The 16,041-nt window shown below is 47.0% G+C and overlaps 1 protein-coding gene across 4 annotated transcripts in view; it reads left to right on the top strand.

Annotated features, from left to right (window-relative positions):
- The window catches only part of bicd1a (bicaudal D homolog 1a), a gene marked incomplete at both ends in the record, with an annotated part of 32,743 nt that extends 18,132 nt beyond the window's left edge, over positions 1-14,611 (top strand). The window contains 9 exons of one of the 4 annotated variants that reach the window (XM_079283311.1): positions 1,352-1,564; positions 6,472-6,624; positions 7,425-7,913; positions 10,334-10,726; positions 10,853-11,605; positions 11,735-11,886; positions 12,014-12,224; positions 13,993-14,069; positions 14,491-14,611. In XM_079283311.1, coding sequence (XP_079139437.1) covers positions 1,352-1,564; positions 6,472-6,624; positions 7,425-7,913; positions 10,334-10,726; positions 10,853-11,605; positions 11,735-11,886; positions 12,014-12,224; positions 13,993-14,069; positions 14,491-14,611 — 2,562 coding nt within the window. Of the gene's footprint in view, positions 1-1,351; positions 1,565-6,471; positions 6,625-7,424; positions 7,914-10,333; positions 10,748-10,852; positions 11,606-11,734; positions 11,887-12,013; positions 12,597-13,992; positions 14,070-14,490 lie in introns of those variants that run through there. The other 3 variants (XM_079283313.1, XM_079283312.1, XM_079283310.1) reach the window with 3 other exon arrangements.
- Positions 14,612-16,041: the final 1,430 nt, after the last annotated feature.

Here is a 16,041-nt window from a genome sequence, read left to right as displayed (position 1 = left end):
GGGAGGGGCTCCGTTTCAGGTGCATGCAGGGACTACACGGGACGTTTTGTTCACCTGTGGATGTGTGTTTGGAACCACTAATGCCACTCGGGGCCTGGAAGTAGCCCTACCTCCTTCTGTCACAAAGCAAAGGGGGGGGATGAGACACCTGGATCAAGCACGCGAGCAGCCTGGGGTGCTCGTTCGCTGTCCCTGGTGGTGTGATGAAGAACTACACCACTAGATGCTGCTAAGCTCTTAGCAGTGGTCTTCAAGGTGACTGTAGTGGCTTGTCCACTCAGTCGAGCCTCATCAAGCCTTCGGGCTTGTCTGACTATGTCAGGGAGGAGGCCTATCATGGGGTCGGGGATTGCGACAGCAATACTTACCTGACCCCCCTGAGGTTCTTCATGCCAGGTCTTAGTGCTTCTCTGAGCAGCCTGGAGTTGTGCACTCAGGGTGTTACTCTCTAAAACTGTAGAGGTTTTCGCTTTGGGGACCATGATGAGCTTAATAGCTTTTCTGCAGCTGGTCCAGCTCTGTTCGAGCGACCTGGGCTTCTTGTGGCAGGGCAGTTGTGTCCTGCTGCACAACATGGTAGCGACTGAGGGGGCCCTCGCGCGGCGCAGAGGATCGTTATTGCTTGTTTTATTTCATTTGTTTTGTTCCTTTCCCTTTTACTAACTCACACACACATATAGCTTTGAGCTAATCTAGCTACGTGCTGAACAGCTACGAGTGCATGTAAACACTGTTGGCTCTCAGCCATTTTGGGTCCCGCGCATGAGAGACGTCACCACGTCCCAGCTACGTCACACGTCACTGAGCTGTTCCCTCGCTCCCCCCCCCCTTTGCTCACATACACACACACACACACACACCTCTTTTCAATAGTCTGTTGATTTTAGATAGCGTGCTCATGAATGTATAGTTGTTGTTAGTTTAGATATCAGTTGACTAGATCATTAGTATTCGAACTTAATAAACTCTGTTGTATTTTAAAGAGCAGCTGTCTGTGATTACTTTGTGCATGCGTATTGTGATAATAACTGTATATGTGGTCTGTGCTCGAACTGAAACCTTCACTTTCACTCCGAATGTGTAATAGTACTCAGACTACTGACATTGTGAGTGAATACTAATTATGAGACTTAGTTTTATCGTTTGGTTGTTGGTCCCTGTTCGCAGGGTGGTGCCCCGTTGTTATTAATGATCATTAATAATTGTTACTTACATTAATAATTCTATTGATGTCAAGAATTCAGTTTCTTAAATGCTGATAACCCAAACACGCTCCTTTACGTTCCCAACATATATATATATATCATTATTGCATTGCTTTTACTCTGCCCCTTCTTTTCTTCTTCTCCAGGCGTTCGGCCAGGCTTACAGCAACCAGCGTAAGGTGGCGGAGGATGGGGAGACCAATGAGGAGACGTTGCTGCAGGAGTCGGCCTCCAAGGAGGCCTACTATATGGGGCGTATTCTGGTGCTGCAAACGGAGGTGACACTCAGCCGCTCTGTGGCGTCCAACGCCCAGGCCGAGGACGAGAGGCTCAACGCACTCACGCAGGACCTACGAGAGGTGAGCTGGTCAACAGTCACAGAGTGCAGCTTCTGCAGATCATTTATCAGTTCATGGTAGATGAAGAAAACACAAGCGGTCAGGAATATTCTATATGCGAGAAAACGGCATCATATTTTCGCAGTTTAAATTCTCGAACACATTAATGTGTTGCATTACTGAATATGTTTTTTGTATAGATAGTAATATAGTAATGTTGTAAAACCCCTTGGGAACACTTAATACTATAATGGGAAAAATCTGTAAATGTGAGAAGTGCAATATGCGCTGTAGTTACGTAGAGGTTTGGTGGTTGTTGTGTTTGAGTAAAAGATAATTTGTCACCGGCTGCATCTTGTGTCCCAGAAATAAGAAAAAGTTAAATCAGGATTGTCAGCAAAGTACAACAAACCGTCTCCTATTTCTGCATCTTTCATATTTTCCACATTCTTATGGTTTACTTACACAAGGCCAAACGGTCACGATGGCAGAAAGGGGGTCAAACCTGACACAGACAAAACAATATGCATGTGCGTACATGCGAAGCGTGCTCTTATGCATTCATACATGTCTGCAGCCACTGCGTCGGGCAGCACAGGAGTTCGAGCTGGGGTCAGACACCGCGGCCACGACCCCATTGTGGCGGGCAAATCCGGTGCTAAGCTGGGGACTAAGTAAAATGCCCTGAGCTCGGCACATGTGTCGGGCCAGAGTGAGCCACGCTGCTCTCAACCAACAACCAGCACTACACCCGCTAGGACACACACTCTCATTCACGATATTCATCAGGGAGTGTCGTCAGGTCGAGTTCTTACCCTCTGCACGTCACTTCTGAACATGACACATATGTCAGTTTAAATATAAGCAGAGTAACGTCACACACCACAGGTGAATTACTCATGGATATTCCACATCATGTAGCATAATATTTTCAATTGGGCAGCTGACTAACTGATGAGCGTGGTCGAGATATTCACGACTAGTTGCTCTTCTTTACACACACACACACACACACACCTGTCAACGGTTTGCTTCACGATCATGGCTCTTTGATGATGTGTTCATCAGTGGCTTTTGGCTCTCTTTGAAATCCTCATTTGCATACGAGATGCCCTAATGAGGAGGAGTTGCCTTTTCGTCGCAAGAAGCAGGTGTTGCAGCCGCACTGGGGGTCTAATCAAAGGGTTCCAAACAATCTTTCACAAACACTGTCAACATATACAGATTCATCAAGAAATCATTTATGGAAAAAAGTTTGCCAGAGAAAGTTTTCATTTGCTGTGTTTAGTCTGCGGTTTTAAGTCAGAACATGAAAGGATTAAGAAACGTGCGGTAACCACCTACAGCTTATCTTGTCTTCTGCCTATTCTCATAAAAGAATCTCTAAACTATCAAAAAGTCATATTACTGTGTACTTATTCTCCATGTTAACATTTTGCATTTATTCACCATTACCGCACCAACAATGGCGGTAATGATGAATGACTCCAACATTGCTGGACCTCTGCCACATTTGCCATTGTATCATGAATCCAATAAAGCTGTCACAGTCTGTGCTGTGAACCCCTGATCAGGGGCGAGTTGCCCGGCTCTGCCCTGTGGCGGGCTCATTGCCAGTATTGTGTGCCGCACTGTCCCTGACCCCGGCATCTGATCAGACACGCTTCTCTAGAGGCTCACTGACTGACAATTGGCCTCTAATCCAGTCCACTTCATACCCGGCTCAGTGTAATTCCCTGCACCGTCATGAATATGTAACTGGACAAGAAGTCACAAGGAAAGATCATTATAATCAATAATACGTCATCCACATGTGTAATTGTATTATGTGTTATTTATGCTAATAAGGTTTGTTCTTAGAATCTCATTTAGTTTCTGTTTTGTTTTTCTGGGTTCTTATAAAAGTGTTCTCTGTGCAGTCATACTGTACTTCTATGCACTTTGCAGTTGAGGCTCCATTAGCTCTAAAAGTATCAGAGCTGCTGTCAGCTGCAGTACAAATCAAAAGGTTCAGTGTATCATAATGGTCTCTAGTTTCAGTCCAGTTGCTAGATCTAAAAGCACACATGCATTAAGAAGTTCTGGAGGTTCAAAGCACAGAAGAGGCCATGTGTCTCAGGTCTCTGAGTGTCTTCCTCCTGTGTGTTTACCCTCCCACTCCTGACACTATCTCTAGGTCAGCACTTCTGCCATATGCGCTGAGAGCTGCAGGGGAGCTGCAGGCAGCTCTGCAGTGAGACACACATGCTCATGTGTGTCTCCTGTATGTATCCTATAAATTATTTTCTCTGAATACATCGCTTCAGTCCAGTGTTGTACTGGACACATTTACTCATGTCTGTGTTTAAAACATAAGGCCATCATTCCTAATCTGCTTGTCATAAGGGGGCAGAGTCAAAGCAATGTATTGGAGATAAAACTTCGCTGAATTTCAGGAGCAGGACCACACCTCAGCCACTCGCCCACTTCCGGCCACACTCCTATAACTACCTACCCACTCTAAGCCTCGGCACACTCGCGTTTTCTGCACTCGCAACCGGAACTCCACGCAGAAGACGCCGCCAACAGCGAGAGGGTCCGGGCAGCCAAACCCGCGATCTCCACCTCGCCGACCAGCTGCATCCACCCGCCAGAATCTGACAATACGAAGAGTCGGACTCACGTCCGTCCTCCTTTAACTCACATCTCGGTGGCAGAGGGAGACCCGCTACCTCCAGATGTAGACAACAGAAACGTAAATCCAGCTCTCTTCTTCTTCGCTCGCTCCAGACCCAGCTCGGGAACGATCCTCCGACGACTCTGGCTACCCGGCACGCAGCGCCTAAGACGCCGCCACCCCTCCACGCTCCAGCCAGGTCCCCCATCGAAGAAGTACCAGCTGATATCTCCAACTGGACCACAGTCCGCCTGCTAAGAGCATCGCAGCAACAAAGCAAACCGTGCCAACTCCTCACAACTTTCCCAAAGTCATGTTAGGAAAAAAAAGAAAACAAAACAAACACAACGTACCTACATCCAAACACACCGGCGTAACGCCAACAACCGTGACGCCACCACACAACCCGAAGGTCCGCCCCCCAACCCACAAAGTTCCGGGTTGCCAGGTCGCAGCACCTCACCTCTCATCCCCCTCCACCACCTCAGGCAAACTCAACTCTCCAAAGCAGCAAGAGACGCCGACTCTATCTTCCTTCCTTCCATTTCCACAGCATTCCATCCCACCTTTTGGCCGGATTCACCCGTCCGTCCCTTCACCGTTCCCCTACACCACCCTTCTTCTGCCTATACCCAGGCACCGGGTTGCCAGGTCTTCTTTCCTCTGTCCCCCTTTCTAAGTTGCCCCCCCCCCTCTAAGCTGTCGGCCCCGGGTTGCCAGGTCTTCCTTCCTCCGTCCCCCTTTCTAAGCTGTCCCCCCCTCTAAGCTGTCCCTTCACTGTTCTCTTTCACCACCTCTCTTCTGCCCGTACCCAGGCACTGGGTTGCCAGGTTCCCTCTCCTCCGTCCCCCTCCCCTATCCCCCTTTTCCTACTACGCATGCTCTTCCCACTATGCAGAAGAAAAAGAAGAGCGAAACAGAAAGAGGAGACGAGAAAGGAAGGAAAGGAAGAAGAGGGGAGAAAAGAAGAAGAGAGAAGAAAAGAGGGAAAGATAGAAGAAAAAAGAGAGCGAGAAAAGACGAAAGAAAGAGGAAAAGAATCGCAGTCACGCAACCACGCAGTCACGCAACGACGGAATGCAGCAATGCAGCGCAACAACGTATCGCAGCAACGAAATGACGCAGCAAGCAACAACAGACCGCAGCAAGCAACAACGGGATGCAGCAACGCAGTGCAACGGACCGCAGCAATGTAACAACCCAGCAAGTCCATCCCTTAAACTCCTGACAACCTAGCAGTCGGTTACCCAATCATCAAATGACGCTGCGACACCCGTCCGCCAAGGGCGCTTCCTCGATGCAGCTCACGTCTGGGCCACCGCAATGCCATGGCTTTCTCGTTTCCTATTCCAGAAGTTCAGCCCTCCTGCAGACACCCGTCCAACATTGGTTCGGCATATCCAACGCCGTCTTTAGACCCACGAATCCTCACTCGATCTTGCCGACCAGCGCACGGGCTTATTTTGGGGGTTCTGCAAGGCCCGGGAGCCGCAGTGGATCCTCAGCTAAGCCTCCCCCAAACCGCATCAGGCCAAATCTCCATCAACCATTCCTCACACTCCAAACAACCGACGAAGGCTCGCCGAGGTGGGGGCCTAAGCTAGTGAAATACAATAATAATATCCTTCATTTTTAGGAAATACATTTTCCCACTGTAAAAATTAAGTAATGCATTCAAAGTGAACTGGTCTGAGACAATAAAGAGATGAACCCTCTTACACCACCCCTATCAACAAGTAACTAAGTATCTTAACAGGGTCAGTTCTTTCGAAGCTAGTGGAGAGGATATTCATCCGTCTCCCTATTCCTTGGAATAAAACTTACAAGTAGGAGTTGTGTGGGAGAGATGATTTTGCTGAGGTCTTAATATATTCCCAGTGCTGCTACTTAGATTTATGACTTCTGTGGCCGGTGCATTCCTCTCACCGACACTTTATCTGGTCCAGCAGATGCTCATGTTTCTATCCGTGCTCAGCAGGTGAACCGAAATAAGGATATTTCGGAGAGCCTGAACATGCTGACTCGCTGCATTTAAGATAATGAAATTGTTTGATAAACCTTTTTATCCTCGTGCTATCAGAGAGCGGTATGTACAGTATGGGTCTGAGAGTGTAAACTATAAGTATCTATGAGTTATAATACTTTCTGTGAACAAACTATGTGTCAGTTATAGCATTTAGGTTATAAACTGACTTCGTCTTGTTTCCTCCTCATTGAACCCATCTCTCTCGCCCTGCTTTTCTTTTTTACATCCCATTTTTCTTTGTTTCAGAGTAATGAGATGCTGGAGCTACAGAGGAGCCGGATGAGGGAAGAGATCAAGGAGTACAAGTTCAGAGAGACCAGACTGCTTCAGGACTACACAGAGCTGGAGGAGGAGAACATCACGCTGCAGAAACTGGTGTCTACGCTCAAGCAGAGCCAGGTTAGTATAAACTCATTCGACTGACTTCTCAATAACACCCCACACACCAGCAAATCTGCCTCATGCAGATGTGTCATCGCCAAGCTCCTTCTCAGTGTAGATGAATGACTCACGTTTCCGAAATCACTTCCAAAACCACCTTGGAATGTGATGCCCTTTATCTTCTTAGTTCCAGGATGCACTGAGTCAAACACTCTCAGCGTGTTGCTCATCATCCTTTATTTGCCTAAAGGTGCTGCAGTATCCCTTGTCCAATTACACAGTCAGACTGTGTCTGTGTGGGCTTTATTCACTTTCTCTGTGCTGGAGTAGATAAACATATATCATGTGTTGTGATGTAAGACTTTGATATTGTTGATCTTACTGTAAAGATTACATCTAAATAGGTGTGAAAACGAAAGCCTTTACCTGCTTTGTAACCGAGTACAATTTATTTTTATTTTACCACATCATCAAGCTTGTTTTTAGATTGAATATTGCAAGAAACCACAATTCAAAACCAAAATACTATGTTGTCACAGAATACTGAGTCAAAAGACATTTGGTGTTTGGTTTAAGTCGCCTGGCAATAAAAATATTTTCATTTTTAAACGAAGAGTTTAAAGGGGAAAAAAACGCTGAATTCATTTCATTTCCAATGTTCACTTGTCTGCTGCTAATTTGTTTTACTCACACCTTCCTTCCCCTCCTGTGTGACCAAGGGCTGGGCCATCAAATCCTTAACAAACAGAATGCTTCAGAATGTAATCAAGTATTTCAATTGAATGTTGTCTGTCTGTCCTGTTCCTGCTGTTCCTCAGGTGGAGTACGAGGGACTGAAACATGAAATCAAGGTACTAGAGGAGGAGACTGTTCTGCTCAACAGTCAGCTGGGAGACGCATTACGTCTGAAGGACATTTCTGAGGGTCAGTTGGAGGAGGCCTTGGATGCCCTCAAGAGTGAGCGCGAGCAGAAGAACAATCTGAGGAAGGAACTGGCCCACCACATCAGCCTGAGCGACAGTGTCTTCGGAGCAGGGGCCCATCTGGCGCTCACTGTCACTGGCGTTGAGGGCCTCAAGTTCCCCGAGGATACCAACGGCACCAACGGCAGCACCGTCCCTGCTGCTAACGGCAACAATGAGGACAGCAGTCGCCGCTACGGCCACGTTCACGCGGGCACCGGGTCGGCTAAGATGAACGGGGACTACCGACCGGGCCGGAAAGGAGAAGGCCTGCACCCCGTGCCAGACCTGTTCAGTGAGCTCAACCTGTCGGAGATGCAGAAGCTCAAACAGCAGCTGCTGCAGGTGGGTCTAAAGAAAATACAGCAATAAATCCCACAGTAAATTAAATGACCCAGAATAACCCGAGTAAAACCACCAGTGTTTTGTTCAGCCCTTTCGTATCATTGGACGTTATCTTCAGCACTGACGCCACTTGAACGTCATATTGGTTGTGTGTCGAGTTACGATCTGGAAGATTTTAGTCGCTTTAAAGCTGCAACCACCGCTAACCCCAAGGCCATTCACTGCAGCCCACAGCACTTTACAACACCAGCTGTATTGATCCACAGTTTTCAGTGGAGAGAATGAGTCGACTTATCACTTGTCTAGCAGTAGCTGGGACACATATTCATTCATTGTTTTGAAAGTGAGAGACCACACATAATTAGTGATGGCGGCAAGAGCCTATGTCCGTGCCCAGATGAACTGCATACCATGTGTTTGTAATGTGTGCTCTCATATGCGCTAATGTCGTCGTGGGAGCGATGTAGCTGAAACACAGCGCAGCAAAACACGTTGAGCAGTAGAGGCAGCGCAGTTGCGTGTGCCATAGGGAGCCCTGTCAGGGTGATTGGCATCCAACAGGCACAGGGAGCAGATACAGAGACAGAAACTGACTATATTCTGCTTTTACTTTAGAGACAAGGGGACAGACATAGAGGCCAAACTGGGAAGTGACACCCAACGAAGGGGAGAAAATATCACACAAAGTTTTTTGTCTACAGGCACCGTTCATTTATACATTTCACAATTAGCTCAAACTTAGCATCGTGAGAAGCTATTTCCATGAACAGAGTATAAATATAGGGTTTATATAATAAACTATACTGTATTTCTCACCCAAGTGCAACACACACTCATGAACAGGCACCTCTCACAAGAGGAATACGTAACAATCAAAGGTAGATCAGATTCATGCTGAAATCGAATCAAGTCATTAGTGTTCATTTTTGCCCCTCGCTGAGCTCCTCAGGGAAAATACACAATTAGATTAACAGCTGCTATATTAGCAGTGGGGCTTTCTCCGTCAACACAATTACTCACTAATCAATTTTACTCTTTCAAGTAGGTTATTCTGGTAAAGATGTTAAACGCCAGCAGCAACAGGCTTCTAATTTTCCAGTTGATGTTTCTTTCTCGATATATAAAGAACATACAATCACTTCGCCGATCGAAGAGATGGATCAATAAAGTTTTACCCTTTCGGCGCTGGGGGAGCACTCTCCACAAAAAGCTACTAAACAGCTAGGGGTGGGGGAAAAAATCGATATCGTATCGCGATATTTTGCGTGGCGATATTGTATCGATACACGGACGCCAAGTATCGATCTTTTATTATATAAACTATAAAAAAAAAAAAAGTTTTTCTTTTTTACAAAAATCAAATCAATTACTTTCTCAGTCCACTAGATGGTGCTGAGTTGTTTTCTGGTGAGGTCAGCAAAGGTCCCGGGTCAGCGTGATTGGTAGGAAGTTGGTCAAAACAAAGAGAGACATCTGGCCTCACAACGGGGTTAAATCTGCCAACAGTAGCAGGCTCAAGGGGAGAGTGCAGCGCATAACTGTCTCTCTGCCCTCGACGTCCACGCATCGCAAGTTATACTGAGTTATATAACTCTTATATAAGTTATAGTTCATATACTGAGTCCACACATTTGCATTTAGTTAAGTTGGACTATGTAGTAATACAAACAGTTCAGTTTGTCAGGTTCATGCAACATTTATGACATTGTTGGTCAGTCTGTCTGCTTGTCAATCCTATTCTGCTGCAATAAAAATGATTGAAGTGAGATGAACAGACTGAAAACTTTATCTTATTGGATACAACATGTTGACACAGTTTTCCTTTGGGGACATCATTTGAAGTTCAAAAAAGTAATAAATCGTAATATAGGCCTATGATATCGGAATACTCAGAATATCGCAGTATCGTGATAATATCGCAGTATCGTGATAATATCGCAGTATCGTGATAATATCGTATCTCTGGTGATTCCCACCCCTATAAACAGCCAACTCATTTTAGTTCCCCATGTCTTCACAAACAGTTTTTGAGTCAAGCAACCCGCACTACATACCTTTGTACAGTCGGAAATGCAGGTCAACTGACACGATACATTGTTAGTCCATGATTTGCTTGTGTTTGTTCACTTGCTGCCTCATCATGATGGCTGCATGGAACAGTATCTTTATCTGAGTCATGCAGGTCATACTGACTGCACATTTGCGTAACTGAGTCCTGCATCTGTAGCTTTTATCAGTGGCCCCTAAATAATGCTGCAGGTTAAATAACTTTGATCTCTTAACACATTAATGTGGTATTATATCAGAATATATAAAGGCCTTGGACTTTGCTTTCATGAACATGTGTCTCATCAAACATATACATGCAGCATTCTTCCCTCACTGTCTTGACTGCCTCTCATGCGTCTCCTGTCCTGCAGGTGGAGCGCGAGAAGTCGACGCTGCTCATGAACCTGCAGGAGTCGCAAACCCAGCTGCAGTACACTCAGAGCGCCCTGACCGAGCAGAGTGAGCGGGTCCATCGCCTCACGGAGCACGTCAACGGCTTGAAGTGTCTCAATGGAGGCAAAGAGCTCGATGACCCACAGGAGAGTGAGAAACCTGACGGCGGCTCCTTCTCGCCACCAGCCAATGGTCACCATGATCCCGACATCCACGGCTTCGAGATCCTGGAGTGCAAGTACAAGGTGGCGGTGACGGAGGTGATCGACCTGAAAGCAGAGCTCAAGGCCCTGAAGGAGAAGTACAACCAGGCCGTGGAGGGGCAGGGGGACAGCCACGGCGACGACAGGCTCCCGGCACTAAGTGAACAGGTTTGTCGTTATGACTTACATGTATGTTGTTATTACTGCATTGTTTTTATTGGACGATATTTACCTCAACTCAGTTGTTTTGCACCCTGTGACGTTGCAAATGTCCAACTCGTTTCTTCCAAGCAGGTGACCCATGTGGAGAGTAGTTATCGTGAGAGCAGGGAGAGGGTGGCGAGCCTGGAGACAGAGCTGCGAGCGGCCGTGTGCACAGCCACAGAGAGCCAGGGCATGCTGAATGCAGCACAGGATGAGCTGGTAACCTTCAGCGAGGAACTGGCACAGCTCTACCACCACGTCTGCCTGTGCAACAATGAGACACCCAACCGCGTCATGCTGGACTACTTCCGCCAGAGCCGGGTCACACGCAACGGCAGCCTGAAGGGCTCCGACGACCATCGGGCTTTGCTCTCGCCTCGTCTGGCCCGACGCCTCGCCGCGGCATCCGCAGCCTGCTCCTCCGAGCCCCCGCGCAGTCCCATGGACTCCCCGTCCAGGGTCGCCCATCACAACGAGACCACGACCAACACAGTGGACTCCTGTCACAGCAGCCCCACCCGCAACCCCACGGGCTCCCCAGTCATCACCGTCTCTCCTTGCCCATCCCCGGGGCCCTCGGAGGCCGGTGGGGACCTGCGGAAGGAGCCCATGAACATCTACAACCTGAACGCCATCATCAGAGACCAGATCAAACACCTCCAGAGGGCCGTGGACCGCTCGCTGCAGCTGTCCAGGCAGAGGGCCGCAGCTAGGGAGCTGGCGCCTATGCTTGACAAGGACAAGGAGTTGTGCTTGGAGGAGATCCTCAAACTGAAGTCCCTGCTCAGTACCAAGAGAGAGCAGATAGCCACGCTCAGGCTCGTGCTGAAAGCCAATAAACAGGTGAAAGAGAATTTTACTTTGTACTTCATATACGCAAACAGAAAGAAACCGATCGTTTGTCTTTTTTGTGTCAGAGATCTGAATGAGACCGACGTACTGTAATATAACGTTACACTGTCCTCACTGCAGACAGCAGAGGGTGCACTGGCAAATTTGAAGAGCAAGTACGAGAATGAAAAGACGATGGTGACAGAGACCATGATGAAGCTGAGGAACGAGCTGAAGGCTCTGAAAGAAGATGCCGCCACCTTCTCGTCTCTCAGGGCCATGTTTGCCACAAGGTGAGAGGGGAAGTATTAATGCTTCTCAGCTGCAAAAGTGAAAATGTAAACATTCCTTAAAATATAAATAGATACAGGCTGAATCTGTGTTTCTTCCCTTCGTACCTCTCTCGCTCTCGCTCTCTAGATGTGATGAGTACGTTACTCAGCTGGATGAGATGCAGAGGCAGCTGGCGGCAGCAGAGGACGAGAAAAAGACGTTGAACTCCCTCCTCCGTATGGCCATCCAGCAGAAACTGGCCTTGACCCAACGGCTGGAGGACCTGGAGTTTGACGACGAGCAGGTTCACCGTGGCCGCGGTGCTAAAGTGCCCAGGATTAGAAGCAGCCCGCCCAAAGTAAGTGGCAGAGGCGCCTTCACGGCTCCCTCCAGTCCCACCAGGCTCCACAGCCCCTCCATTATCACCACCCACACCTCCCTGACCCTCACTAGTCCTCCCTCTGTAGAACTAACCGTCTGTCCGTCCATGTCCGCCTGGACTTCAGACACACTTTCTAAAACAATCCAGACCTCAGCTTTAACTCTTCCACCGAACGTCAGTTTCCCTCATTTGCCTCTCGGCCCCCAGTCCATCATGGCAGACCCTGAGCGGCTAACCTTAGAGTTCAGACGACTCATTTATTCGAGACGAGACATAGGTCGACCGTCCCCATCCCACAGCGGCGGTAGCCCTGGCTCAGTGTCTCCTCACTTTCGACGAAGGCGATGACCGCATCAACACCCCCACACCCAGCACCGATACCCACGATGTACACAGTTCACAGAAGCCATTGGATTATGTGGGACACAGAGGGGAGGAAAACTGGTTTCCCGTGTCTGTGGTTTGAACATGCAGCAACACTCAGGAAGAAGGAGGCCCTGACAGCTTGCTCCATCCTCAAAACAGCACTCAGCAGCTTTTTTCTTATTGTTAAGGTTGGACTGAATATACTTTTCTAATGACCACCTCATGAATGTGACATCAGGCGTCTTTCTCTGCGCCTGAATAGCTGCTACCATACAATGTGACATTAAGTATCCATCTCTTAGAGCACTGGAAAGTGTTTCAAAGTGAAAACCATGCAAAAAATGGCTGCAGCCTCTGCTTCAGCATACAGCGCCTCCCTGTGGCAGACTCCGTTAATACATGTTATAATGATTATTTGTTACATTTTCATTTAAATGTTATTTAACTCTATTCCATAAAACTATGACATGTTGTGAATTACATTTCCTCCAGTTCATTCTTGCATGCCTATTTTGTCGCATCTAACGTTCGGTCAAAAAGCATTTGACAGGCTTAAAGTTTGTTACTTGGTTATTGATATGTTGTCCAGAGTAATATGGAAACAAGTCAGACCTCCTCTCTGTGCCTCAACCTCCTATGTGACTGTCCCTTAGTTCACCTAATCACCTGGCCCATGCCTAGTATCCAAAAAGGAAAGCAGAGGGGCATAAACTCGATCCATTTCTCCATAAACCTCTCTCACAGTATTCCCAGTTTTCTCCACCAGATAGCAGTGTTTTAAAACATTTCCTCTCGCAACATTTTAGGAGAACACAACGCCACATAAACAAACTACTTTTAAGTGGAACAGACGAGCATGACTGGTGGAGTTCATGAATATAATTGAGCAGCAGGTGTTAAGCCCGACTGGATTGTTCAGCAGTATATCCACTGTGTGTGTGTCCTTCTCTCTTTGTGCAGTACAAATCAATATAATATTGGATTCTTTAAGTGTGTGTGTAAATATGTTCATGTCTGTGTCTCTTTGTTTCCACCTCCAGTGCTGATTGTCTGGTGGTGGAGAGACTGGTCCTGTCAATGTGATCAGATGAGACTGGTTTAGTTACCTTCACACTATGCAGGCATATACCGTAATGCACAGGCAGTCTATCATTGACATCGTGAAACACTGATTTCCACAGCAGGAGAATCACATTTCTTATCCAAGAGAAACGAAATGAGGACGATTATCTCCTACATTATGTAAACGTGTTATCGTATAGCAACAAACCAGCAGTAGTCTCTGGCAAGATCTTCACCTGTCTTGTCCTCCGTGTTTTCTCTGTCCCTTTGTCTATCCCGGAGCGTCACCTCTCTGTATATCTGTCTAATTTATCAGTTTCTTGTAGATTGTCAGCAGCCTGCTGCCTCAGTACCGTCACTCTCCCCACAACTAAGAGCCTCCCTAGCCCGCAGGTAACAAGCTGCACAACCTGCTACTAGTAGGCTCATTGACACCTATTTGTCCATCCATCCACTACACGCCATCATGAGCACGCCGTTCACATTCTATTCAATGCACACATCTTCTGTTGGTTGCACACCTGTATCTGTAGAAGAGAAATGGTCCTGAATGCTCTCAGTTTTTACACTTCTTATTTGCATGTTGAGGTTTGCATGGTGGTATTCTATACGTGCTTGAACTGGACAAGTTGTCTGTCTTTATTTTTGTCAATGGACCGAGACAAAAAGCCTTTTTGCCCTCGTCACATGTTGCATTTTTGTTTGTTGATTTGTTTGTAACCTCATTCTTCCAACAACTGTTCCCCTGTCGGTCGGTAATCTTTTTCACTCGATCTTGTTAATTCTCCTCTCTTGTCTCTCTGCATTCTTACAGTGCTAAATTTTTGGCAGACCTCCAGGAGCACGGTACAGTCCTGTCCAGTAGCAGTAGCCTTCTCTCCCCCTGCGACCTTCGTAACTGTCGGGCCCAGCAACCGCAGCCCCCCGGCACCTAACCTCGCTGCTCCAGGCCAGACTCTGGCCTCGGTCTGGAAGGAGTCATGCAGAGACAGAGACACTCTGGATGGGGGTTCCCTCACTAAAACTCCCCCCAACCTAGCGGTCCCACCTGGTGCTTACTGGACTCTGTGACCCCCCCTCCTTAGCGCTACATGGTCCCGCCCTCAGCAGGAGGCCTCCTGGTTACATGGGTCGCAGAAGAAGAGCAAGACACTCTCTTCTTCTCTGGATGTGACATCATGTCCTGGAAAGCACTGAAGCGACAAATCACGGGAATATTTTCCCCTATTTGTATTTATATGTAATTTATTCGCTCTATTGATTATTTATTTACATTTTGATTTGTGACAAGTTTCTGGGATATTTATTACTGGAATGTATTTTTTCTTCTGTTTGTAAGTCATTCTTCAATATGGAAATCAATACGTGTTTCACTGCTGTGGAGAGGACTTCTGTGATCACAGCCAATTGAACATGGCCACTACTCCTGGACAAAGGAAAACCAACGCACCCACGACCAGAACTGTAAAAGTTCTTTCTGTTCTAGTGAACAGGTTCAAAACTCTTCTGAGACCGAGATAGACGAGAGACTGAGTGTTTGAGATCAGGACTACGGCTGTTGGCCTGGGTTTTTGCCTTTTTGAATTGCACAGAGTGAACTGACCTCCATCTTTTTAACATTAGTTAAGAGCAGAGGGTTCCCCAAAGGTGTGCCTCTTCTAGAGTTACCGTCACTGTCATGTCAACACTGTATTCTGCCCATAAAGTGTAAAGCGCTTTCAGTGCATTGGCCACAACCCCAGGAAACTGCTATTATCACCCCTGGCTCCTCCTGTTGAGAGTGAGAGAAATTACATTTTCAACATCCCAACTTGTCTGTCATCTTAACTTCTCCATGCTCAGCTGTCCCTACATGCTTCCTTCAAACAGTATGCAGGCCAGTCCAAGCACAATTATGCACTATGCATTATAGCAATACATTAGTTCCGGTCGTAGATTGATCTGATTGAGATTTACTCAATCTTTCAACCATTTCTGCGACCATGAACTAACCAGCAGGCTCACACGAAACATCAGACAGCAAGAGTGTCTCAAATGTGGACACAATCAAGATTGTTTCTTTTTGAAACAGTGTTTCGGTCATAGAGGAATGGGGCTAAGTCTGACTGAGATGGGTGTCACACGTGAAGTTTGTTGCATAATTGAAGTCCCATTTCTCAGTCTTTATACCCTTATATTAATGTATTTCATGTATTTCATGCACTGCACTGAATACATATTTTTGCCAGATGGATATGAAACGGATAAACTGAAACTACAGAGCCAGTATAGTGTTGGAACGACAGATAAAAGCCTTTCTGTTCTCTGTGTGTACACTTGTTGGATTTGTCTTTGTTAACAGTGTGTTACTTTTGCAACTACAGAC

Source organism: Melanostigma gelatinosum (assembly GCF_949748355.1).
Source record: "Melanostigma gelatinosum genome assembly, chromosome: 1".
In the NCBI taxonomy this organism is placed as follows: Eukaryota; Metazoa; Chordata; class Actinopteri; order Perciformes; family Zoarcidae; genus Melanostigma; species Melanostigma gelatinosum.
Note: the sequence above shows the minus strand (reverse complement) of the source record. Positions and strands in the feature narration are given on the sequence as shown.